This window comes from Schistocerca americana, chromosome 8, assembly GCF_021461395.2.
Source record: "Schistocerca americana isolate TAMUIC-IGC-003095 chromosome 8, iqSchAmer2.1, whole genome shotgun sequence".
NCBI classification, from domain to species: Eukaryota; Metazoa; Arthropoda; class Insecta; order Orthoptera; family Acrididae; genus Schistocerca; species Schistocerca americana.
The window spans coordinates 302,074,218-302,101,772 of NC_060126.1; the positions used below are offsets into that span (position 1 = coordinate 302,074,218).

At 44.1% G+C, this 27,555-nt stretch overlaps 1 protein-coding gene across 1 annotated transcript in view; it reads left to right on the top strand.

Moving 5' to 3' along the window:
• The window catches only part of LOC124545784, a gene marked incomplete at its 3' end in the record, with an annotated part of 92,622 nt that extends 66,502 nt beyond the window's left edge, over nt 1-26,120 (top strand). Inside the window, exons 4-5 of the mRNA XM_047124730.1 lie at nt 8,915-9,167; nt 25,960-26,120. Coding sequence (XP_046980686.1) covers nt 8,915-9,167; nt 25,960-26,120 — 414 coding nt within the window. The remainder of the gene's footprint in view (nt 1-8,914; nt 9,168-25,959) is intronic.
• Between the last annotated feature and the right edge of the window lie 1,435 nt (nt 26,121-27,555).

Consider the following 27,555-nt stretch of genomic DNA (forward strand, 5'->3'; position numbering starts at 1 on the left):
GAGGGTACAGGTAACCGGACCTGCTGGACCCATCTCCTCGAAAAAATACGGCTCTATGATAAACAATGGCGCAAACCCGTACCACACAGTCAACTTTGGAGAGTGAAATGGCGTTGGCTGATGTGTGTGCGGATTTTCCGTTGCCCATATTCTGCAGTTCTGCATACTGACAAGTGCTTCGATATGGAAATAGGCTTCGTCTGGATACAGAGCGTTCCATGGCCACTCATTGTCATCTTCCACTGCGAGCAAGAAATTCCAGAGATAACGTTTGTCTTGCCTGTGCCTCAGCAGAAAGCAACTCCTGAAAATGGATGATTTTGTGTGGATACCAATGAAGGCTTAGTTGTTTTGGGGGAGGAGACCAAACGGCGAGGTCATCGGTCTCGTCGGATTACGGAAGGACGGGTAAGGAAGTCGGCCGTGTCCTTTTCAAAGGAACCATCCCGGCATTTGCCTGAGGAGATTTTTATGGAAATCACGGAAAACCTAAATGAGGATGGCCGGACGCGGGATTGACCAATGAAGGATGTTTCGTAGGATATTATGCACCGTTCTCGCAGGCATGTCCGACCTTTAGACTAGCCTCGTAGTCTGAGGAGTCTTGTCACGGTCCACCCGGTTACCCCCGTCGGAGGTTCGAGTCCTCCCTCGGGCATGGGTGCGTGTGTTGTCCTCAGGGTAAGTTAGTTTAGGCTACATTACGTAGTGTGTAAGCATAGGGACCGATGACATTAGCAGTTTGGTCACATAAGACGTTACCACAAGTTTTTCCGACCCTCAGGGAATTCCGCGTGCTCGGTATGTTTGCACGTCACTGCTCCACAGTCCTGCAATGCTGTGACCACCTCGTCGACAGAAGTTAGATCAACTGCTTTCTTCCCTCTGCTACAATGCACTTCAAACCTATCTTTTGGAATTTTTGAATCGGTTTACAAAGGAAACTCGCCATCGCTCTCTCCCCTCCCCCCATTGAGATTTAGATTGTCCAGTGGACAACCCATCAATATCTGAACACAGATCAAGCATGAAAACAGAAATAATGTATACTGAAGTGTGAAAAAAGAAGCAAAATCGAAACAGTGAACGTTCAAGGCCCAAGATGTGCAACTTCGAGCGAAGGTGAATAGCGTCGGCGTCGTGTGGTCAAGGTGTTGGACTATAGATCGGGAAATCCGTGATTAAATTTCATTCGTGCTCTATTATTATTTTTTTTCGCAAATTTCCGTCACGTCACTGACGTCTCTGTTCTACTTCTGTAGTCTTGACAATTGTCGTACAATACACTGAATAGCATATGAGTCATGTGGTAAGAATATATTACCGTCGCAAGTAAATGGGACGAATAGTGAAAGCAGGCGAGCTACCGTATAGACCTCTCACAGAGATGACAACAACAAATAAACAGGTATGAACTATGTTACAACTAAGTTATTCAAGTTCCAATGCGGAACGCAAGAGTCATAAGATGTAGTACTTGTGTAGAATAAACAGGATGTACGTACATCTGGCCGTCCCTTCCTTACACCATGCAAGCGGACGTTAAACCACGACATTGACACGTCAGTGACGGAACGGACAGTTTATAATTTACTGAAAATAAAAAATTAGGAACGAGAGTGATTTGAAGACGGATATCGCCCTGCCCTTCGAAGTCGAACACCATGACCACATGACCACGACGCCGTGACTATTTATGTTTACTCGATTTAGCACATCTTGAGCATGGAGTGTTCACTGTTTGATTTTACTTCTTTTTTCACAGTTCAGTACACCTTATTCCAGTTTTCATGCTTCACGTGTGTTCAGTTTCTGGCGGGCCGTCCACTGGGCCGTTTTATCACTCAATCCGAGGGGAGTGTTCAGAAATGTTCAAATGTGTGTGAAACCTTATGGGACTTTACTGCTAAGGTTATCAGTTCCTAAGCTGACACACTACTTAACCTAAATTATCCTAAGGACAAACACACACACCCATGCCCGAGGGAGGACTCGAACCTCCGCCGGGACCAGCCGCACAGTCCATGACTGCAGCGCCTGAGACCGCTCGACTAATCCCGTGCGGCTGAGGGGAGTGCGATCTGGAGCTTTCCTCGTTATCAGACATCAGACCAATGCCTTTTTCCATACTCTCAAGTTTCCGGAACGTCTGCAGGGCTACTGGCGCACAGTCACCGTTCTTGCAAAAAGAGCTTGACCAGCAGCGTGCGATCTTTCGAGGAGACAATCATGCTGGGCACCTCGAACGCCAACTGAGTAACAGCCACGGGTTGTGCGTTTGTGTATATTCTGACGCTCACAGCGCTATCTATAGGTCAAATAGTCGCTATTTTTTTTATTCCATGGCCTTTCACTCTGCGACAATAATGTGTTGTTAAAATTTGACGCCATTCTGAGCACTGGTTCTCTTTTTGCAGCGTTTTGTAACTGGAAATTTAATTGCGGACACCCTTTATCTAACTAGAATGTAGCTTCATTCAAATTGATTGATTTACTGTGTTTCGAAATAGATATATATTCTATAAATTTATTTCTGGTTGTATTTCCACTGACAGAATGAATTGAGAACTTTGACGGGAGTTGTGAACACAACTAAAGGTCACCTGCATCCCGATATTGTTCCTCACTACAACCGAAAACAGGTGTTTCAGCTCGACGGGCGGTTATCGCCATGGAATGGAAGTAATGGAAGTGCTAAGAGCGGTCACGGCCACTCAGAGTGCAAGAGGGGGGCAGAAGTTGAAAAATTGTTAAAAAAAACAGCTGCATACCGGTAATAATAGAACAGTGTGACGCGCATGAGTCTTTTTCGAGGCATGCAGTCCTGGCCTGACGACACGCGTTTGGTTCCTGTCGCACCGGATGTTAATTTGCTTGATTACCACCATCAGCGCGTTCGGGAACGCAGTTAAGAACATCAGTCTACTCGTCCATTTTTGAAGTGAATGCGTATTACACTTCGAATTTTTAACAGTGCCCAGAAATCTCGACACGTGGGGTTCCGCATGTATTTTGCAAGGGACGGATCAAAAATCGGAACATCGCCCGTAAAAAAGGACACCTGGCAACACTATTCGTTGTTTCTTACAGTTTGAGGACGGGCGACGGCAGGGTATTAGCAACCAGTTTAGACCACCAGAGAAACGTTTTATGCTCCACGATCCGAAAGGATACTCAGCAGACTGTCCATAGGTAATATAATACCTTACGTTATGACGAATGCAGTAACTTAAAGTAGTACTAACTTTCTGGTACCTTCTATTTAAAATTTAAAATCATAGTACCACGGATAAATGAACACTGACATAAATGTTTAAACCGACTGCATAATTAAGGGAAACATGAGAACCACTTTCTACGACATGAGTATCCAATACGTAGTTACTGGCGCTTTGTTTTCAACTGAAATGCTGCAGCGTGTTAGAGTGAGGCGTTGTACCCGTAGATAGCACTCATGGTAAGTGTGCGTATGTTTACAAACAACGTCCGATCGGCACACGAACATTCTGAATAGCACAATAACATCTCATACCTGCAAGAAACACTGGGGTGATGCAACACTTTTGTTGTGTGTGCAATAATTAGTGCTCAACTCGCACATTTACGAATAAAATTTAAATATTTTCTTGTCTAATCTTCGTGTGCAGATAACGATACAGCAGAATTCCACATCGGCGATATTATTGAAACAAAATTTTGTTAGACTTCACCTCCACATATCAGATGGAACTAAAATAATACTTTAAAAAAATATGACTCAAGCAGTCCTCTGAAGGGTCTCGAAAACGCGCGTGAGCGAGGAGCTGCTGACCTCAAAGCGTGGCATTCCACGTTCCAAAAAAATGGTTCAAATGGCTCTGAGCACTATGGGACTCAACTGCTGTGATCATAAGCCCCCTAGAACTGAGAACTACTTAAACCTGACTAACCTAAGGACATGACACACATCCATGCCCGAGGCAGGATTCGAACCTGCGACCGTAGCTGTCGTGCGGTTCCAGACTGTAGCGCCTTTAACCGCTCGGCCACCCCGGCCGGCTCCACGTTCCATTACACTGTGGAGCACGAAATGAAGAATCTGACATTTCTCATTTTTTCCTCCTGGGTCGAATCGTGGCCACCGAGACGCGACATCGTTTTTACCTCACAAGAAGGACTGAGGAACTGCCATATCGTATTGAATTAAACTATGTATTTGGTGGGTTTTCTTTATTACAGAGTACGTCGTATGAATCTAAGCTGTTTGAAAACATCGGTAAATTGCGCCTCTCTCGAAAATGCATCATTTTAGCTACGATTTCGTATAATAAAGTTACGTGTAACTACTTACTGGTAGATAAGGGCTTTTTCTACCTGATGTTTTTAATTTTAAAACTTGTGTGCTATGAAAGTTTACCCTTGGCTACAGTACAAAGATGGTACAAACTCGTGCAATTTGTAGTAGTTAAATATTAAATAATGATAGTTCTAGATACAGTCTTCAGACAGTATATGCTATACAGGGTAAAGCGAAATTCGCGCACTCGGGCCTCGCAGAAGACCCCTCGCATGCCAGCAATACAAAAATGTCTCTCACAAAAGCCGGTCGTGGTGGCCGAGCGGTTCTCGGCGCTTCAGTCCGGAACCGCGTGACTGCTACGGTCGCAGATTGGAATCCTACCTTGGGCACGGATGGGTGTGATGTCCTTAGGTTACTTAGGTTTAAGTAGTTCTAAGTTCTAGAGGACTGATAACCTCAGATGTTTAGTCCCATTGTGCTCATAGCCATCTGAACCACTTGAATCTCTCACAAAATTCCGTCTGGCGAGTACATCCGGCGTAAAAAGGACGTTAAACAGCGTCAGTCTGGCAACACTGTAGATACATGTGTGCTAACTACTACTGTCAGTACACCGTAGGTGTTCTACACAGTTGGTGTAGTGCATAGAGTTTTTGGTTAGCATGCAGGAGGTCGTTAATTCGATCCTGGGATGAGACATACGTTTCTTATTTGATAGATGTGGTCCAGGTGGTACGGTGCCTGGCTCTTAATCGTCAGTAGTGATTGCACCGCGTCCTCTAGAAAATACTTGCACTTACATGCTACAATCGTAGAAATGGAAGATTGGTCAGCTTGGAAGAAGTTCTTTCCACGTCGTGCTCGTGAATTTATTCTCACTAGTTCATCTACTAGATGCGAAATCTGTTTTCTTTTTACCTTCATCCAATCCACCCAGAGATTAGTACCAACAATTATTCTTGCCGCGTTCAGATGCATTACACTTCGTTAGGGACTTACGTTACCAGTGAGACTAGCAGGGTACTTTGTGAATAATGTCCAAACTCGGTTACTATTTTATGTGTTATCACCATAGTCTCACTCATTATGCCTTCCAATATTGAGTCTAGTAACCGCATGCTGTTTAGTATGTATCTCAATGCATTATTATTATTATTATTATTCTATCGATGGGTTCAAAATGGCTCTGAGCACTATGGGACTTAACTTCTGAGGCCATCAGTCCCCTAGAACATAGAACTACTTAAACCTAACTAACCTAAGGACATCACACACATCCGTGCCCGAGGCAGGATTCGAACGTGCGACCTTAGTGGTCGCGCGGCTCCAGACTGTAGCGCCTAGAACCGCTAGGCCACTCCGGTCTGCTCCATCGATGGGATTGTGGAGACATCACGGCCATTACCGTTAGGGAAACAATGTAATTCGAAACCGAACATTTTACAATTAGCGGTGTCGGTACGAATCATATAGAACGATATCTGTCAGAGGGCTAATGCGCGTTAGGTGGAACAGCGCGCAGGACTGACGCCGTGTTTATACTGTATGCGCCGTCCGCCAGACAGGGACTAGTTGCGAGCGGAGTAGCGCGCCCGTGACAGGCTCCAACGTACATGCATACACGTATCGAATTGTTTCATTGTAAACCTCCCAGTCAGTGTTACAGACGTACAGCATACACAAACGGTGAACTTGTGGATATGCTTCTGGTCCTTTGCGCATCTGGTAACCGGGCTGGTGGTGCCGCTCGTGATTGTGATGCTAGATATCCTCGTCGACGCCATCCAGATAAAAATGTGTTTCATCCTCTGAACCTGTGCCTTTTGGAGTCAGGTTCTCTCCTTCCACCATCGCGTAACAGTGATCGCCAACGGACTCGCCGTACTCCGGCTACTAAGGAAGCTATTCTGGAGCTCATACCCCAAGAACCTCCACACGTACACAGTACACGTAGCCTAGCAAGGCAGCTGGTGTCTTGCAACGCACAGTCGTTAACGTGCTACACGAGCATGGTCTGCACCCCTATCATTATGCTTTGACGCAACACCTGCATCCTGCAGATCGCCACCAGCGTGAATGGTTCCAATAACAACAGGGGGCCAACGATGACTTTGTGAACACCGTAATATGGTCGGATGAAGCAGCATTCACTCGTGAGGGTATCTTCAATATGAACGATGCCCACCATTGGTGTGAGGTTAACCCGCACGTCACCTGCGACCGTGGATTTCAAGTTCGCTTTGGTATCAACGTCTGGGTTGGAATATTGGGCGAGAGGTGTTTGGGCCCCTACATGTTGCCTGACCGGCTGACTGCACGGAGATATCATGCATTACTCTCAAACTAACTTCCTGGTGTGCTGGAAGATGTTCCACTACATGTTCGGCAGAGGATATGGTTCCAACATGATAGTACGCTTCCACACTCCGGAATTAACGTGCGACAGTATTTGCACAGAATATTTCCATGGAATTGGCTCCGATGTGGAGGTCCATTTGTATGGCCACCGCATTCACCTGACCTAAAACCCCTGGATTTCTTCCTGTGGGACACCTGAAGGGGCACATGTACTCTACTTCGTCGACGAATGTAGAAGAATTGGTAGCGCGTGGTCATGCTGCTCTTGTTACTGTGGACGCAGCTTTGCTGCGAAGAGTCCAGAGCTGTATGATCCGACGGGGATGCGCAATGTTTAGACGTGCAGGGAGGTCGCTTTGAGCATCTGTTATTGTGAGAGCAACGTGTCCTGTTGTAAAGGTCATGCAGTGATTAATACGGACATTATTATCGTCACTGGTTGCTAATGAGCGACATTTGAGCGCTCGTATTACATGTAGTACAAATGACAAGTAGGTGTTGTGTTATTATACTGTGCTCTCATTTTTAGCATCTAGAAATTGATATTGTGTTTGTAGTTATTCTGTCCTACAAGACGTCATTTGTTTCAACTGTCTATTTCGTGTGTGTGTAACCATGTATTTATTACGTTCAGCGTTACAAAATTCTGTAAATTTAGGACCATGTGACCTAATAAACGGTGTATATTAGAGTATGAAATGTCAGAATGAAATTAGCAAAAAAAAGCACCCCAACCAAGGATAGAACCTTCGACCTCCTGCATGCTAACCCAAAACTACCCTCTGCACCAACTGTACAGCACGAAGAACTTTAGCTGACAGAGGTAGTTACCACACATGTGGTTACAATGTTGTCATATTGCCACTGTTTAATGTCCTTTTTCTGCCGGATGTACTCACTGGACGAAACTTAGTGACAGACATTTTTTATATCGCTGGCATGTGAGAAGTCGCGCTGCGAAGCCCGAGTACCCGATACACCCCGTCTATTCTGGTGTACCTGCCGGTCTGAAGCCGTACATTAGTTGACAGCTTCGCGAGATATAGAAAGTTCGCCTCCACTTCGTCCCAAATTTTTTCTTGGTCAATTTTTTTATTAATGTAATAGTATTATTGCCTACAATAGTCTATGTTATTTGTTATGAATACTGTATTTGGTGCAATTCTTTCTGCAAAGGCCAACGACTGGTAAGTTTCCCCACTGTCCAAAAATGTCAACGTAAATGACACTTTATGTCGGAAACGAAACACAAGTTACATGCTGGAAGTTCTTGATATAATGAATCTTCGTGTAAAATACATAAACCTATCACAATGTCACAAATTTCCAGTCAACCGGTTGCAAATAGGATTTAAAATGCATGACCAGTTAAAGAATTTTCTATTTGCAACCGGTTGGCTGGAAATTTGTGTCATTGTAATTAATTATAGTTGCCGATCACAGCCTTGTTCAAAAAATTTATATACCTAACACTTGGTTTTATGGGCTACCACATGTTTATATTTAGTAGGTAAATATCATTTTCAATGATGCTGAGCAGCTTACAAAATTTGCCTCTTCCACTCAAACGAAATTACTGAAAGAAATCTCGATCTTGAAATCTATCTGATGAATACGTTACTTCTGAGTGACGGCAGTCGATACAACATCTAGAATATCGATATTATGAATGCGCAAACTGACATTAGACTCAATGCTTTAACTATATCCAATTCAAAACCGTAAATGAGGTGAGGATTCGAGCAAATAATTACTTCTATTAGTGTGTAGGCCAAATGGTTGTACAGTATTTTTCATCGACGAGTCCAGAACCTTCTTCGCTATTTCCTTAGTTTTTCTTCGACAACCGCTAACGGAGTTAACGTGCGTCAGTTTTCGTAAAGAAATTGTGTGATTTTCACGCCAGAGGCCACGGACTGCCGCTGAGAGCGCTGAGGTAAAAAATCACGACGTGGAGCACGTTCCGTGGCATGTAACAGGTCACTCCAGAGGTTGCAGGAACCACGACGGACACCACATCCAGCCTGCTGCGCGATGAACGTATGAATGTACGAGGATGGCTTTAGCGCCGCTGAGCAGGGACCCCCAAGCTACGGGTCTCGCGCAGTCATAAGGTGGCCCTCCTTGTGAGACAGTGTGGTTGTTGCAAACTGCAGTAAAATTGTATATGCTACAAGGAAAATAGTGCTTAGTTTAGATGCAGATGTGCCCCAGATGGTGGCCCCGCGTTGCTGTAGTTGTGCTTCTTCTGGACGTGCGTGCGGTGCGTGTGCGCAGGCGCGCAGCGGGTCGTCGTCGCCGGTGCAGCCGTCGCAGCGGGCGCACTGCGGCAGCATCCTGGCGCCCGTGGCGCTCTGCCTGCTGCTGATGGTGTGCTACATCTGCGCCGGCGCCGCCGTGCTCAACCGCCTCGAGCACTGGTCCTTCCTGGACGGCTCCTACTTCTGCTTCATGAGCCTCAGCACCATCGGCTTCGGAGACCTCCTGCCCGGCGTCTCGCCGCCGCGGGCCGCCAACATCACAGCCTACGGTGGGTGCTCGTTTTCATTCCTTCATCTAGCGAGGCAGTGACTAGCATGGGAAGAAAACATTGTGTGACAGACGTATACAACAGTCACCGTCGTCAACTGGTACTCATAGTACACACATTTTGGCCTAATTTGTCTCATCTGCACTATTTACACGACTGGAAAATGTGAGTTTTGGATTAAAACTGCAGTGACATGCAGCGCCCTCATTGTTACGGCATAGGAGCTGGCGAGTCTGCCAGATTTTGCGTGTCTGTGGTATGCAGTTTTCATGTGTGCTTTACATTAATGAGCCGAAACATTATGAGCACCTGCTTAATAGCATGTTTGTCCATCTTTCGAACGAAATGCACCAATAATTGTGCGTACAGGCGTCCGACAGTTTGTGGCAGTATTGTGGAGATGTGTGGCATTAGATGTCTACGCACAGGTCATGTATTTCGCGTAGATAATGGGTCACTGATCCGCGTACGCGGTGATGGCACCCGGCAGCAACCTTGATGGGTTCCATAGAATTTACATCATGCGAATTTGGTCATCGAGACGTCAGGGTGAGTTCACTGTAATGCTTCTCAAACCGCCGTAGCACGGTTCTCGCTCCGAGATACGGGCTGTTATACTGCTTAAAAACGACATCGCCGTCGGGGAAAATATAAAGCATGAAGGGATAAAAGTGGCTCTCAGCTGTCAGCATGTCTTCGTTTGCTCGCACAGGACTCATGCAAGCGCAGGAGAATGTCTCCCATAGCTTGCGTCCGTGACGCGCTGCACTTTTCGAGCCGCCGTTCATCTCAATGACGCAGTTAGTAAAACCACTATTGACCTAGTGCAGCAAAACTGTGATCCACCCGAAGAGCCAATACGTTCCCATTGGTCGACGGGTGAATCCCAATAGTCCCGTGCCTACTGCAAAGTTAACTGACTAAGTTGTTGGGTCAACACGTGAACACGTGGGCGTGATCTGCTCCGTTGCTCCATGTCCATCAATGTACGTTGAACGGTTTGCTCCAAAACACTTGTATGTCCACCAGGATTATGCTCTTTCAGAAAAGATGCCAGAGATCACCATTATCCTACTTTACAGAGCAAACAAGCCTCCGAACCCCACCTTGTGAAGAGTCGTTCAAAATATTACCTAGGGAGCATTGTACACGCGATGTTGGATTTTACAAACCCTGTTCAACATAATGAAGCATTTATGTCCTCCACCGGCGCATGTGTGGAATACCATACCCCTGAGTTCGTGACAAATGCTACCCACACAAAACAAATTGTCAAGACAGGGTGTCATCTTACGTAACGTAAGATTATACGAGCGATGACTATTCAGGTACCTTTGATCTGAACTTGAGAGGTTTCAGAACGTAAATATTCTTTCAGCTTAAGACCTGAGGGAAAACCACAACTTTAGTCGGCAACTACATACGCTACTGTACGATAAATTTCAAACAGTGAACCATAGTTGGAAGGACCCCAATTGCAAAAGCTAATAAATTAAACTTGATAATCATCTACAGCACGAGCTAAGCGGCAGTGCGCGATCTCACCAAACCACGTTGATCCGCATTCACAGCGTCCCATCTCGACTAATGATTCCTAAGCCTTACGACCTTAACGAGCAAAACTATAGGGCGCAAATTTTAATCCCGTGTTTGCACTAATAGGGTGTCTCAACCGTCGCAGTTTTGTCAAATGCACATACTAAGTTGATTAACTGGCTGTGAGCTACTTGATCACTCATGTGTGTCGCCCTTGGTGGAAGTACGTATCCATTTAATATCTCAATGGCGTTGAAATGCCAGCCACTTTAGCACCGTGATTTTGGTGTGCGTTAATGTCTTCATTCTTGAAGTCTCGATGCATCAGAGCTTGATGTTGAATGAGCTTCACAAAACTATCTTCCCTTCTCGTTTTTCACATATGCTGTTATTTAAACTAATTGAATTAACTACCTTTTCCGAGTGTAATCCACTGAAAGTCATGCCACACTTACCACTGAACGCAAATGACAAAACAGAAATCCAGCGTTGGTGATATGGTCAAGGATCTAAATCTAATTTGTTTTCCAATTTGAGCATCGCATGCTGCTGAGATATCGTCAAAGTCGCATCTACACTGTGTGGACGAACGCTTTGATTTCTTGTGCAATGGGATGAATTCGAGATGGTGGGCTAACTACACACTTGTGACGCTCGCCGAAGATGTAGTTGATTTTAGTGAAAAATGTAATTTTGTTAAGGTGGTAGATGTCGCAAAATGACGCAAGTAAAGTGCCATTTTTGCCTGCGGTAGATATATTTTTATGTGGCTGTATAAAGCAGTGGTGGTCTCGAGCACGTTCAAATGAGAAAGCTGGAAGAAACGCCGTCAATAAATTGGCTTCGCACGGTTTATCACCAGCGGGAATTCATTCAGTGTTGATAAAGCCTTCTTGTTAATTTTGAATAGTTAATAAATGGGTGGGTAGCCTCAGTCATACCATACCTCACTTAAACGACGTGAAGAAAGACCCAAACCTCCAGATACCGTTGATAATAGCGAGGAAACGCTCAACATAACATAAGACGATCGAGAGTTAATGATGTGTGAAGTAGCAGGCCCCAGCGGCATATCGAGGAAATGCGATTTTACATGAAGAATTTGTGCTACTTGTTGATTGTATTTGTCGACTGCTAACAAAAATAAATACGAGGAGGAATTTGGACAATTTTTGAAAGAATACTATTGATCATTCGCGCCGGATTCCTTGTGGGAGAGTACGTGGGTTTACCATTCCATACCAGAGATTAAACAGCAGTCATGAGCAGTGACGGAAGCCTGTTGCTTTGAACTAAATAAGCTGACGTGTCTTTCATCTGTCAAATGGATGACCAGTCTTTTCTGGGGTTATCGATTCTCTTACGTGAAATGAAAAATAATTGTCGAACCCAATGACTTCCGGAGCAGCTGGGTGAAAACATACATAAAAAGAGGACTTGATTACAATGCACTTACCCCCCAAGGGCCTTTGGCAGTAGGAAACGTGAAGGATTTGACTCCGAACTGCTGAAACATCCGTACTTATAACGGAACTTTCAAAGCCAGCCCGAGGCATTTTCACATTGTCGCTGTGAAGTATGGGTTGAACGTAGAGGAGCAGCCAGTGTCTGCCATGTGCATGGATGTTGTAAAGTCCGACGCTACGATCTGATAAACAACTCACCTTCCCTCCACCAAACATTGTGTAGAAGGTTAGATATAACATAGGAAATGAATGCTGTATGATGATCTGAAGTTACACGTCATCTCTATTCTTCCAATAGATGTTCAAAGATAGGAAATTCGGTTTCTTCCTCGATCTTGAACCGAACTACGTATTTTCAGGTCTAGCGCCACAATGGCGTCATTACGTTACCTTGAGATTCGAGGCAGAGTGAAACCCTATGAAATAAACACAACACAGTCCAGGATATACTTTACTATTTTTCCTCAGTTCATTTGCGGTAGAGGATAAGTTAGCTGCTCTTGAACAGTTAGTTAAATTTTGGTGCTATTTCTTTTTACAGATACAATACTTCAAAAATCACCCTTACGTATAGAATTTTCCATGAATCCAAGCATCCCCGTTAGTCCTATGATGCAACCTTCCAACATTTCCCTTCACACGTATGGGGGAAGGAAGCCAATTGTCTCTACAATGTTTACTTTTATTTGTTTCAAATGGTATCACACGTGAAAACCAGTCGTTGCTTATTTCATGACTTGGTACGGCACTGGAAGCTCTCGTCGCATACTGTCTTAAACGAGGATCCATCTTAGAATACCACACTACACAATACTGCTCGAAGTTATCTCACCGGTTGATTGTTGGCCCTACTGTCATTGCTGGACGTTCATACCTCTCCTTTTCTTATTCCGTTTCCAGTGACCACTTTTATTTGTAGTCAGTGGCCACGCCATCAGATTTGATGTCGTCGTAACTGATAGAATCATTCATAATTTCCATGCATCGGTCGCTCGTCAGTTCTCGTTAGCTGCTTGTCTACCGAGAAGTGGGACAATCACCGCCTCTCTCAAGAACGCTACTTGCCATTTTAGCGTATGTTTTCTTCAGGTCCACTTATAACGAATATCAATGAGAAGAAACAATCTACTTCTTGAATGTTATAATCATCCACTTGATGATTTGGAGAGAGTTAAGATCCAAGCAGTGAGTTAGTTCGTCTCAAGGAGATTTTAACGCACTTACTTGTCGTAGACAAAGGTGTAACTCGCACTCTTGAATGTCAGAGGCCACATTAAAACAGAACGTATCTGCTCGCAAGCTTACTGAATGGAAGAAAACTAGCTAAATTGTCTCAGTTTAGGGAAAATGTAGAGGAATTCGAGTCTCTGGTCTTGTTTGCGTTGCCAAGAATACCTCTTCTAGGAGGATAAGGCGCTTCCGTTTCCTTCTCAAAATCGTTGATCAGTTTCTCACAGACTGTCAGTCTTTCTTTTCTCAGGAATGGGATCGTCTTCCAGGGCAGCCCTTAAACTCTTTTATTAAGAGTATGCTGTAACGTTGGGATGAGTAGCAGCCAGGAATAACCATATCCCACGTAAAATGTTCTATTGTTGAAACTTCCTGGCAGATTAAAACTATGTCCCGGACCGAGACTCGAACTCGGGACCTTTCGCGGGCAAGTGCTCTAACATCTGAGCTACCCCAGCACGACTCACGCCCCGCTCCGCTGCAGAGTGAAAATCTCATTCTGGAAACATCCCCCCAGGCTGTGGCTAAGCCATGTCTCCGCAATATCCTTTCTTTCAGGAGTGCTAGTTCTGTAAGATTCGCAGGAGAGCTTCTGTAAAGTTTGGAAGGTAGGAGACGAGGTACTAGCAGAAGATAAAATTGTGAGAACGGGGTGTGAGTCGTGCTTGGGTAGCTCAGATGGTAGAGCACTTGCCCGCGAAAGGCAAAGGTCCCGAGATCGAGTCTCGGTCCGGCACACAGTTTTTATCTGCCAGGAAGTTTCATATCAGCGCACACTCCACTGCAGAGTGAAAATCTCATTCTGTTCTATTGTTGCTTGAAAGGTTGTTCTCCGTTATTACTTGATTTTGGATGTGTACCTTCGGTTCCACATCCAATTTTATTACAGGTTTTACGTACTGTATATGCCATATATCTTAAGATTAACTTCTCAGCGTCCTACACCCCTTACAACATCTTGTTCACGAAGTATGATCCGGTTCCTCGATTGCCGTTAACTTCTGGACCATACCATTAAAATCAGGCTCACATCCGAGGAAGGAGACAGGAGTTGTGGGAGACAAAATAGCCTCTCGCCAAAGAACGTATCAGGAGTGAAAATGCCATTTCTTCACATAAAGCGGTTTCACTACTATTGTGTCCTCTGTATTCTGCTGTATGCCCTAGACTTGCTCGAAGTGCCACGTCACGAAAATAACGTTTCAAACATTCATTACGAGGTGGCCAGGGTCGTCATGATCGAGGTCCAAGTGTCACGCGTCATGTTTCATTAATTTGACGCAGAGTTTATGATGTAAGCATAGTGCATGTGAGGTTTTGTTGTATCGATGAAACAATTTTAGGTATGGAAGGAACACTTCGCAACTATACTGAAACAAAGAAAAGTTAGTAAGCCCTTTGTTCCGCGAGATTTACGTTAGATTGCTTTGAACCTATTACATGTTATTATAATACACACAACGACTTCTGTGATTTCAAAAATGCTTCTAAAACAATGTTGTCTAGCTGATGTGTAATGTCTCCTCATGCAGTGTGATCGAAGTGATTCATACTCATTCATCTCAAACAGCTGTTAAAAATTCTTAATTTCAAACAGAAGAATGGAAAAATGTCACTGTATTCGAGAAAGACGATAACTGATGTAGTCCATGCCGTACTCCATCTGAAAGAGGTACCATGTCTATCAGGTGTGAAACAGAATGACCTGTTGATGATGCCATTTCTGCCTCGACAGCATAGTAAACATTGCATCAGATACAAGAATGGAGTTATGTATGAAACAGAAGTATATATTGAGATAATTTTTTACTGAATTTAATTTTTTTACTCTTTTGTAAAAATTAAAGAGCTGTAAAAGCAGCCTTTGTTTACTACAGTTCTGTCAGTTAAAACTTCACTGTTGCATTTCTGTACTTTATTATCAGTATTATTGGCATTTTAAACATACACTCTCTTGTTGGAACTTAGAATCAGTCAGTTTCTTGTACTGTTCCTAGAACATCCTTAATAACGTATTTATTTTTCAAATTTCATTATTTTTGCAATGACAATGTGAGCAACGTAATCTTGAGGTATCTGAATACGTTCTCAGTTTTTTGGTTTCAGAAAAGTTACATGCATTAAGAGATAGGTTGCGTTTTGATTCTCTTGACAAATGAGAAACCTGACACATCATTAGACATTTCAACTCTTCATTTAACTAAAGAGGTTTACATTTTTCAGTTAACTAATATCCTACTTTCTAGCTAAGCTTTTGAAATAACTAAAAATTCCAAAAACATGCAAGAATTCTAGAAAGAAACATTCTGTTTTTATCTTTGGATAATTTCCAGTTTCTTCCCTGAAGGTTACCCCACATGTAAGGGCTTCACCACTCACTATCACAACATGGCTGCTTCTATATCTTAGTTACTATAATTTATGGTCTGAAAGTGACATCACAATAAAATATGGTTGCCTTAACGTGTTCCATATCTTAAGTCATAACTAAAAATGTCATATATAGCTTATGACATCGCTATTGCACTGCCTTAAAGGTGTGTGAAACCATAGGATTACAGTAGACTTTTAAATACTAGCAGATTGTTAAATAAAAATCTAAATATGAGCATTTCCACAGCAAACTGTGCGTGTAGAAACAGACATCCCCCCCCCCCCCCCTCGCCCCACACATGACATCGCTATGCTAAACCAATATCTCACCTTCAGACATTTTCCCGAACTAATACCTCTATCACCACCACTGGTATATGACAGCAACAAAAACGACATTGTTATCTTTATTGGAGGAAATGGCATTGCCGGAGTGGATACACCGGTTCCCCTCAGATCACCGAAGATAAGCGCTATCGGGGAATGGCCAGCACTTGGATGGGTGACCATCCAGGCCGCCATGCATTGTTGCCTCTTTTCGGGGTGCACTCAGCCTCGTGATGCCAATTGAGGAGCTACTCGACCGAATAGTAGCGGCTCCGGCCAAAGAAAACCATCAAAACGACCCAGAGAGCGGTGTGCTGACCACACGCCCCTCCTCTCCACATCCCCAGTGAGGATGACACGGCGGTCGGATGGTCCCGATGGGCCACTTGTGGCCTAAGACGGATTGCTTTATCGTTATTGTAAACAAGCAAATATGTGGGATGATATCTTCCATGGACTTCTCTGGCTATGCTGTGCTGATGTCACCCACACAGACATCACTTTGTTTACAGTCAGGGAGCCATTACTACCACTGCCACTGCTATGCGCGCTATGACAGCCATCAGCTGCCACATCCATCACGTCCGCCCTTGTTGGTTTTAATAGGCAGAATTCTGGGAGAGGGGGGAACAGTCAAGGGCTACTGCAGAAGCAGGTCATCACCCCACACAATGACAGTGGGAACAATACATATTTGTTCCAGTCCGCCATGCAGGCCGCTACACGGACCAGCCCCACTTTGGGAGTAATATAAAATGTGTAACAGAACTAATGCAAGAAATTGCTTCCATCTTAGCGGTATCTTATATACACTCATTATTCAGTATCTTATCAAAAGTATCTTGACAACTACCAGTGGACATTAATAAAGGGTGTACCTACTAGTCAAATTGCAAACTTTATTCAAAATAAAAAAAATATTGTGGGTGGTACAAAGAAAAAATGGTGGAAAAACGTGATTTTATAAACAAATTCGTTACTTACTAATGGGTTTTATGACCACTTGTCTGTTACACAAGTCAGTCTGAGAGTTGTTGAGACATATGAATATACAATCCACAGACATATATCTGACATTTGCAGTAAATGAGAGTTCATGGAAGAATGACAACATAGTTCTTGTGAGACTCTGTTGGGTAATTTTAGCGAACTGGTATTCGAGACACACTACATGATAATTCTGCCTTCACCATCGTATATCTTGGATAGAGGCCGTAGGAATAAGATAAGCATGATCGGAGTGCATGCATACAATCACTACTCCGTGTGTAGATCAGAAAAACCACTAAAACCTTTACCAAGCAGCCTCCATCATGTAAAGTGATCTGAAGTACATATGTCGACGTACATGGGGTAAAAAGTGGTTCTGATGCTTTTACGTCTGCATTTCTTAACAGTATTGCACACAGAACAATGGGTGATGTAAATACATATGTTTAATACACACATTTCTTATTTTCCCCACATTATTCAAAAGTGGAATGACCTTGATATTTGATTATTCGTAGCATAGTGCATATAATTTGTCTATAGCAGGAACTTAGAGGTAATTTCCTTAATAGGGGCCATCTCAAGTCTATTCAAGACATCAGCTGAGTTTTTAAAGACCTGTAGAGTAACAAGTTGCAGAATGTCATATCCATCAAATGCAATTACAGAATAACCACCCTCTTCAAAACCAAATGCAAGTAAGTATTATGTAATATTTTTGGCAGCAAATACACACGGAAACACATCATTTACACTAAGCCTATTAACCTCTTAATGTACTGTACTATTTTCCCTATATTCTTGCCATTAACAAATATTCCATTAAAACTACAGTCATTGTGACAAACAGCATCAGCAACGTTCTTCTTCCTGATGATTAATGCAACTGCTTATTGTTGTTAGCACTTGTTTTCCTGTAACTTTTACATCCCAATCTAACGAATGACATACAGTGCACTAACAAATCATTGTTTTTCTATAGTAGTAAACTCCTTCCAAACTACAAACCTACCAGGTACCTATGACTCCTGCATAACAAAGACAGCAAATAACCGATATATATTAAAAAAGCTCATTGACACTTGATAGTAGCTATTGAGCTGGGCAGATGCAACGCTTCCAGTAATTTCTGGCTGTTATAGCCAGTGCAGCAGGGGCAAGAGTGGTGGCAGTAGCAGTACTGGCCTTATCTCTTTATGTGTTGTCTATATGGGCGGTGTCAGCATGGCACAGATGGAGCAGACCACATTAGATACCTTCCCACACTTTTGCCTATTTGTGATAATGATGCATTATTGTTCTTTTCCTAACCCAGTGGTGATGGTAGTATCACAAGTCTGAGAAACGTTAAATGTGGGATATTAGTGTACTTTAGTGATGTCTTTTGTACATTAGTCGTGTGTGTGTGTGTGTGCGTGTGTGTGTGTGTGTGTGTGTGTGTGTGTATGTGCATGTCTTTTATGTGTTAGTCGTGTTTTGTGCGTGTGTGCGCGCGCATGTTCTTTAACAGGCATACTTGTTTAAGCAAACGCTCCTACATATATTTCTTTATAACTTCCTGCCATTATTCACAAGTCTAGTATAACAGCGTCAGAATCCTCTATGGCAGCCTGACAGTGATGTCACAGTGTGTACGTAAGTTTTGTGGTTATAAAGTATGGTAATTAATGTAAGGATACATATCAATGCATCTATACTTGTGTATGACATCAATTTTTGACTAAATAACATTAATTAAAATATAGAGAGAACAGTTTTATTATAACGTTCATAAATTACATTAATTCCAATAAGGTGTGCCATAAATTATAACTGTTAGGATAATTAGACATCTGGCAAACATGCAGGCTGTTCTCTTATTCCTTAGGCAATGGGATGATGCACAGTTGAATTCCCCGCCATTTTAGTGACCTATTTCGCCTAGAGAGGTAGAAAATGGTGGTTGGAGGGGAGATGGGTGAGGGTAGGGGTTATTTGTTAACATAAGGAGATCTTGCAATAATGGTGACAGGTCTCACACATACCCTACCCCACTACTGACCTCTGTTGGCAAAAGTAGTGCCAAGTGAACTATTAAAAACGGTTAGTGCACGTCACTGACTGATGTAATGTTAACTATGAGGCTGTAAATTTTGTGATAGTTTGTTTACTATGACAGATCTCGAATAAATTGCATGGCAACTCCAAATTTCAGTTTTCCAACTGGCAGAATTTCAAATTCTTTATTTCTCGAAACTGTAAGTTCTTGCGGGTTATGTACAAACTCATTTGTTGTGATGCGATATTACAAATGTCTCACGATATCTGTACAGTGAATATGACACCATAATCAAGTTCGGTCAGTCAATAAACAGAGCTCTGTCAGATTCTTAAGTGCCAACAGTAATTATGAATATTATACCATGATATGAATAACACAGAGATTTATATGTTTTTCGATGCTTTAATGTTGTTTACTAATTTTTGAATCTGCCTAATGGTGTAATTTATTTAAAAGTAGTGTAGTGGCATGACGTCTACGCAAAACATGCTGTGTTTTTAAACGATATAAACCACACATGTGGAAAACTGGCATATCATTTTCGCTGTAGTATTATGTTTAAAGTACTAAGGATTATCTGAAGTAATAATTATCATTGGTATTATAAAATTATACAGGGAGGATCTGAAACGAATGTAGAAAATGAAAGGGCTGGTAGAGTGGGCCATAACAAGCATATTTCACAAAGCAGTCCACGTCCTCATCTCGTAGGGAACGGCACTAGGCGTCATTGAACAGTGCTGCACGCCGCCAGGAGAATAGGCACACAAAATACCATCCGAACCGTCATGGTAGCATGTCTGCAGGGCAATGATGTCAATGTGTTTCTGACATAAGACTAAAGGGACGTCGGGTTAAAGCTTTATAATCTTTATTTGCTAACGCTGTAGTCGATATAGTTGTGGACATTCCAGGAGGGGCAACACTACGGGTTTTCCGCCTCTTAGAGGAACGTGAACGCATTGCTTTTGGTTGTGCCAATACCTGTTTGATAGGTGCTGCATAGAGGGCAGCACCTATGCACACTGCGGAGTTCGGTTCACTCTGCGTCATTTTCTCATCAAACGCGGACCCTCTTGTGTTTGTTACTGTGTGGAGCAGACAGAAAATGGAGCGCTATTCTTGGGAGGAAGGGGCAGATTTGTACTGTGCTTCTGCGGCGGCAAATGGAACTGCTCAGGCAGCGCAAAGTTTGTATGTTTAGCGGTTTCCGAATCGTCGAGTGCGAGATCCTAGCAAATTTACTGCCATCCACAGCACCCTACGGGAGACACGTTCACTTGAGGTATTTTATCCACCAGCACGTTCTGGTAATGGCTCATGTGGATTTAAGGCCTACTTCGAAGCCCGGTGTATTCATTTAGTGTTACAAGTGCGAAGGTCTGACGGACACGGTAGTCAGCGCACAGAACGTAACCTGAGCTGAAGAGGAGACGTTGGCACTGCTGGAAACCCACTCTCAACAAGCTTCCGGTATTTTGCACTGGAAATTGATGTAAGCCACTCCAAAACTTTGCATGTGTGACGTGAAGATGATTTACATCCCTCCCACCCTCAGAGGGTTCACGCCCCTGACCCATACGATTTTCCACATCGAACTGAATTCTACCAGTGTTTTTTGCAACCAGACCTTCTGAACCATATACTTTTTACAGATGAGTCGTAGTTTACACGAGAGCGTATGTTCAACAGCCACAGTCAACACCTTTTGACACAGGAAAGGTCTGCACACAGCCTTAGTTCGTGGTCACCAAGATGGCTTGGGTGTCAACATTTGAGCTGCCTTGGTATGTAATAATCTGATCGGTCTATACACGTTCCCCTGGTGAGTGAATGCAGGCAGATACTTACTCTTTTACGAGAAACTCTGGCAGAGATGGAATATTTTTCACTGAATGTGCGACAACAAATGTGATACCAACACGATGGTGCACCTACGCATGTGCAGTGTAAATGCGTTTGGATGAAACCGTTGGTGAGAACTGGATAGGGCGCGGTGGGCCGGTGGCATGGTCTGCACTTCCCTTTGTCTGGACAACCATTGGTTTCTTCATCTGGGATGACCTGAAATCTGTGGTCTATGAAACTCCCATTGAGACTGATGAAGAGCATATGGTGTGCATTTTGGCAACCTCCGATGCAATTTCCACTTTGCCATGAGTGTTTGCAAGAGTGAGACAGTCACTACAGCATCGTGGCACGGCGTTCATTCAAGTAGGAAGGAGTAATTTCGAGCACATTTTGTAACTGTTTTCAAATTAATGTTGTAAAACTTTACCCCGATTTCTCGTTTATCTTGATGCCACAAATATATTGTAACCGATGCCATGCAGACCTGCTATCGTGGCTGCTCGGGATGGCATGTTGTGTGCCTACCTTCTCGGCGGCCTGTGACGCTGTTCGACGGCGCCTAGCGCCGTACGCTAAGGGATCAATCGAGGGCGCGATTCCACGCAGGACGGAACGAAGTGAGCGCCGCCTTGGCCGTGAAGGAGTTGGCCAATCGCTATCCAGTGGTCCTTGCCCGCTGCCGGCCCCATCGGCCGCGCTCCACTTACAACGGCGGACGGACCACAGCTTATAACAAGCCGGCCATCGGACCGGTACCCGAAGAAGCAGCTGTCACGGTGGATAACGGAGCGCCAGGGCCCCGCTTTAAGGAGGTCATCCCTCGCCTCTAAGACATTGGTCGTGGTCAGGAAACCGGCAGGCGGAATCAAGCAGAATCGTTACACTACAACCCAGAAGACTCCGTGATGAACGTGCTAAAGGGCTCGCCGCCAGACGTGAAACAATGCCACATACTGCTGAGGAGAGGACATCACACCCAACTCAGCGGAATCGCCAGATTGGCACAGTTCGTCAGATTATGAGCCACCGAACACGTCCTGACAACGACGATGCTCAACCACTAAATCAGGATGTGGCTCAAGAGTTTCAACTTGTTTTCCATCAACGATCAGGAACAAATCGTAAAAATTTGCAATAAGCGGAGGACATAGCGAAACGACAGCACCCTCTGTGCACTTCCAACAAATGCGCATAGATACAGCCGGACGATAATCAGATGGAGGTGTCAACAGAGCAGAGCGTAGCTGGAACAAACAACGAATCAAGCCTTCTAGCATCACCAGCGAGGATACCACGTACTAATATCCATTACTAATGTCAGTACCTACACCTGAACGATGAACTAAAGAAACATGTCGGAGGACCAATAAGGGTGATTTATAAGGGCGATACAATCAAGTATCACTTCTCATCATAGGCTGACCAGAAGAACGGAATGCGGTATTTCAGGGATTTGAAAATTCCGCTTTTTACACTCCAATCGCCAGCCGACAAGTCTCTCAGACCTATCATCAAGTACTTTCCCGCGGAAATCACAGAAGAGGAGATGGCACAAGCTCTTTGCAACATTGGTTTCCAAAAATCCTCAGACCAGCAATTTAAATGGAGAGACGAGAAAACCAGCAAACTAATACCAAAGCCAGTCTACTGTGTGACCCTGCCGGCAGGTTCAGCCAGCGAGTCAGTATATGACGTCAAACATCTTCTGGATGCCAAAGTGGCAATTGAAACAGACGAATTAGGCTGGGTAACCTTTCACTCTGTATATTCATCTTTAAGGGCGTTTGCAGTAAGAAGGCGGAACTCGAGGATTTTTAAGAACGACATTCTATTCCTGGCGGAAGCGCAACTCCGCCCTAACCAATCTTTCAACTTCAACATGGTGGGCTACTGAACGGACAGAGCAAATGTCGAGCGGCTGGCACGGCCATATATCAGCCAATCAGGCATACTCGTTTCTCTCGGACTGCCACAATTTATAGCCCTGAAAGCAGTTGCAGTTAATATCTCCACTCGTTTTGGCATCGTTATATTTGTTCAGGCGTTTCTTATCCTTCAGAAGCCGGGGTGGCCGAGCGGTTCTAGGCGCTACAGTCTGGAACCGCGCGACCGCTACGGTCGCAGGTTCGAGTCCTGTCTCGGGCATGGATGTGTGTGATGTCCTTAGGGTAGTTAAGTTTAAGTAGTTGTAAGTTCTAGGGGACCGATGACCTCAGAAGTTAAGTCGCATAGTGCTCAGAGCCATTTTAACCATTTGAACCTTCAGAAGCCGTTTATCGAGGATGACCTTCTGCTGCTATTTGCTCCACATGACTGAATTCTGCTCTCTGGGCACCTCAGCGCCAAGCACTTCGCATTGAACTCAGGCTGTACCAACCCACGTGGGAGCGAGCTGTACAGCTTGGAGGAACGACTCGAAGCCATCACAATTGGGCCGAACAACCCAACTCAAGTCCTAAACAATTCAGACCACAGATCTGACGTGTTGGACCACAATCCAGTGGTCGGTATCATCACAGAGGCGCTGGAATATCTACGCCCTCCAGTACAACAGGCCATGAATTGGAAACAGTACCAGACATTCCATAGCAGCAACGTTCGTCCCACAACTGATGTATTAACAACAGTCTAGATAGAGGAGGCTGTTTCTGCATTGACTGCAGAGATCCGAAGAGTATACTGTCAGGCTATGCTCACAACTGAGCGGTCCACATTCTACAGCAAAGGGTTTACACTTCTGCTCCAGGACGTGAAGAACCTTAAAAACAGTGAGTGAAAACAGTGGCAGCGGTACAGTAACCCTGAGGACATCCGAAAACTTCAACGTCTGTTTCGGGAGTTACATTAAAGGCCCGTTGAATTCCGCCAAGAAAAGTGAGAATATAAGATGGCTGCTGTCAAATTATGCCCAGGGATGAATAGGGCCATTGAGCAGGGCAGAACTTTTTGCACGACGTACGCATCTGATGATGTCTTAACACATGAGGACGCCACTGAAGAGGAGGAGATGAGAATACGACACTAGGCAGAAGAAATCCGACAGATGGCATGAAGAACTGAACCCCTCCAAACGATACCGCCCGAGGTCCGCTCGATTATACGACGACTCAGCAACCACTCCAGTGACTTCACCCAGCGATCACCGAAGGGGCTGTGCAAAACCCAGACCAGTTCACCTTCCAGCCATGCCTGTCGGCCGTACTCCAGCTTCTCCAGGTTACAGAGTACATCGCATATGATATGGACCATGAGAACTATACAGTGGCAGTATTTCTCGATGTTAAAATGGCATATGATCAAGTATGGAAAAAGAAGCTGCACCAACCTGCATGAGGTCCCCTTCATCCAAGACTACTGCACAAAGATTATCGACGGCTATCTTGAAGATAGGCGCTGCTTCATCCGAACTGATGAGGAGCGGTCCAATATTTAACAACTGTCCCCGATTCTATTCATCTTGCCCATGAACGACCTGCTGTTACTTCCACCAGTCGTCCTAGCAGAATCTGCGGACGATACAGTGCTCCTTATCAGCACCCACCGAGTCGCTGCAGCGAAACGGGGCCTCCAACGTCAGCTTACACTTATTCAGTTCGGACGGCAGCGAACCGCGTTACTCTGAATGTAGAGACTAGAGACCATCTCACACTACACAATATCTCACTCCCTTGGGCAAATCAGGGAAAATACCTGGGAGTGATATTGGACCGGAAGCTCCTCTTCAAGGACAACGTTCAGGGAGAACGCAACAGTACCATGCACCTGTTTCACCAATTATATACACTTCTGTCAGCATCTGAACGTGAGGACCAAACTACAACTCTACAGGGCAATGATCCTGCAGTCAAATTACACCTTCGCCCTTGTCATATAGGAAGTCCAACCATGAGGTGGTAGACTTCTGTGACACTACAAAAAAAAAAAAGCATGTTGCTTGTTATGTGAAATATGCTTATGACCCACTCTAACAGCCCTCTCATTTTCTACATTAATATCAGCAGCGCCCTGTATGTGTTTTATTGCCTTTTTTATTAATACATAAGTATTTGTGTCACATTAAAACTGAGAGAGATGGGGAGGGAGCCATGGAGAAACTGTCACATAAACAAACCAACGATCTGTGTCCCATCACAATCGAGAACTCTAATCTTATATTCTAAGACTGACATTGGAAGGGATGCAGAACGGGGTATAGAACAATGTAAATGTAATGTTAACAGTTAAGAATATTAAAGGACAACGTCCATTGTGGTACATCTTGACTATAAGAAACACTCTGAATAGCATTTATTTAAAGTTAATGTTGCTATCACTTTCAGTCTGTTGACCATCACAGCTAACTTTTCAGGCAGCGGCAACGGATTTCGACGTAATATCGAATTTGACTATTTACGTGATTGATTTCACTCGATATTAATTCCAAGTTCACATAGTAGCTGTCTGAAACGTTGCCTGATGATGGTCTAGCGTTCTCGCGTCTCGCACAAGCGGTCCCGGGTTCGATCTCTGACGGGGTCAGGGATTTTCTCTGCCTCGAGATGACTAGGTGTTGTGTGTCCTTCATCGTCATTGACTCGCAAGTAACGGAAATGGCGTCAACTAAAAAGGACTTGCAATGCGACGGCCGAACTGCCCCGCATGGGGCCTCCCTGCCAACAACGCCACAGGGTCATCTTAATTTTGTCATGGTTAACATAAAAGTTTTCTGGGTATGGTACCAAGTCATAGTACAAATAGCTGTCACCGATGAACCCGACGTTTCGGCCATGATTGCGATGGCTCTCTTCTGGGGCTAAGCAAATAACGCTTACACTGAGACTGTTTTCACAGTCGGCATATGACAATCACTGTAATTCCGTAGAAGTTTTGTCTAAAATATGAACTACTTCTGTTTATAGATCCATGTAGTTTTTCATTACACTGCATGTCTGGCGGGAGTAGAAAAACAGTGCTGTACCGGTAACTGTGCACACGACAGGCGGACGCGACGCCAACGGCACCATCTGGTTCTGCTCCATCTACATCCTGACGGGCATGGCGCTGACGGCCATGTGCTTCAACATCCTGCACGACGAGATCGTGCACCGGCTGCGGCACCACATGGGGCAGATAGCGCGGGAGGCGGCGGCGGCGGTGGTGGGTGGCGGCGGCGGGGCCGGCCGCAGCCCGGGCGCGGGGGCGGAGGACGGCGGGGGCGGAGGCCCGGGGGCGGCGGCTGCCGTCAACGGCGCCACGCCCTCCTGACACGCGCAGCTCCACCGGCCCGCCTACCGCCGCAACCTCACACAGGTATCGTAAAAAAAGTTATTACAAGCACAAAGATATGAAAAGGAAGGTATCGACACTAAGACGTATCAGTACGTGCCTTTGATAAAATGGTTCTATCAGCTCCAACGTGTCCATCTCTGTATCTAAAGTGTATCTATGATGGAGAAAGATATAGGATTAACACAAATTATGAACAGAGTAATATAGTCTTTAAAGAAGCAACATTTTTGCCAACGGGGAAATGCTCCAACTGGAGCATAGTAAATTCGAATTTATTTATTTATATTTTGTTTATTTATTTATTGTTCCGTGGGACCAAATTAAGAAGAAGTCTCCATGGTCATGGAACGAGTCAATACATGAAATTATAACACGATAGTAGAAACAGATAAAATGAAATGTAAGAAACATATTCAGGCGACAAGTCGTAAGTTTAAATAAAGAAAATCAGCAATATAACACTGGAATTTGCTTAATTTTTCAGCTCTTCCAGGAGCTCCTCGACAGAATAGAAGGAGTGAGCCATGAGGAAACTCTTCAGTTTGGACTTAAAAGTGTTTGGGTTACTGCTAATATTTTTGAGTTCTTGTGGTAGCTTAAGGATAATGGATGCAGCAGAATACTGCACTCCTTTCTGCACAAGAGTCAAGGAAGTGCTTTCCACATGCAGATTTGATTTCTGCCTGGTATTAACTGAGTGAAAGCTGCTAACTCTCGGGAATAAGCTAATATTGCTAACAACAAACGACATTAAAGAAAATATATATGCTGTGAGGGCAATGTCAGAATTCCCAGACTATTGAATAGCGGTCGACAAGAGGTTCTCGAACTTACACCATATATAGCTCGAACAGCCCGTTTTTGAGCCAAAATACTCTTTTTGAATCACAAGAATTACCCCAAAAAATAATACCATAAGACATAAGCGTATGAAAATATGCGCATTAGATTACTTTTCGTGTTGAACTGTCACTTATTTCAAATACTGTTCTAATGGTAAATAAAGCAGCATTTAGTTTCTGAACAAGATCCTGAACATGGGCTTTCCACAACAGCCTTACTATCTATCCGAACGCCTAGGAACTTGAACTGTTCGTCTCGCGTATAATATGTTTCTGTTTATTTAGTTTGAAAGTCTCTGACTGAATGCTGGGATGCCAGCTGCCTCATTCTATCTTAGTGGCCACCTTTAAAAAATTTCTCAAAAGATTTTGCATGTGAACATTTTTGCTATTTTTGTAACATGCAAGTCACCTCAAACTACCTGAAGCTTTCCTAATAACTCACTCACACCCACTAGTCCATA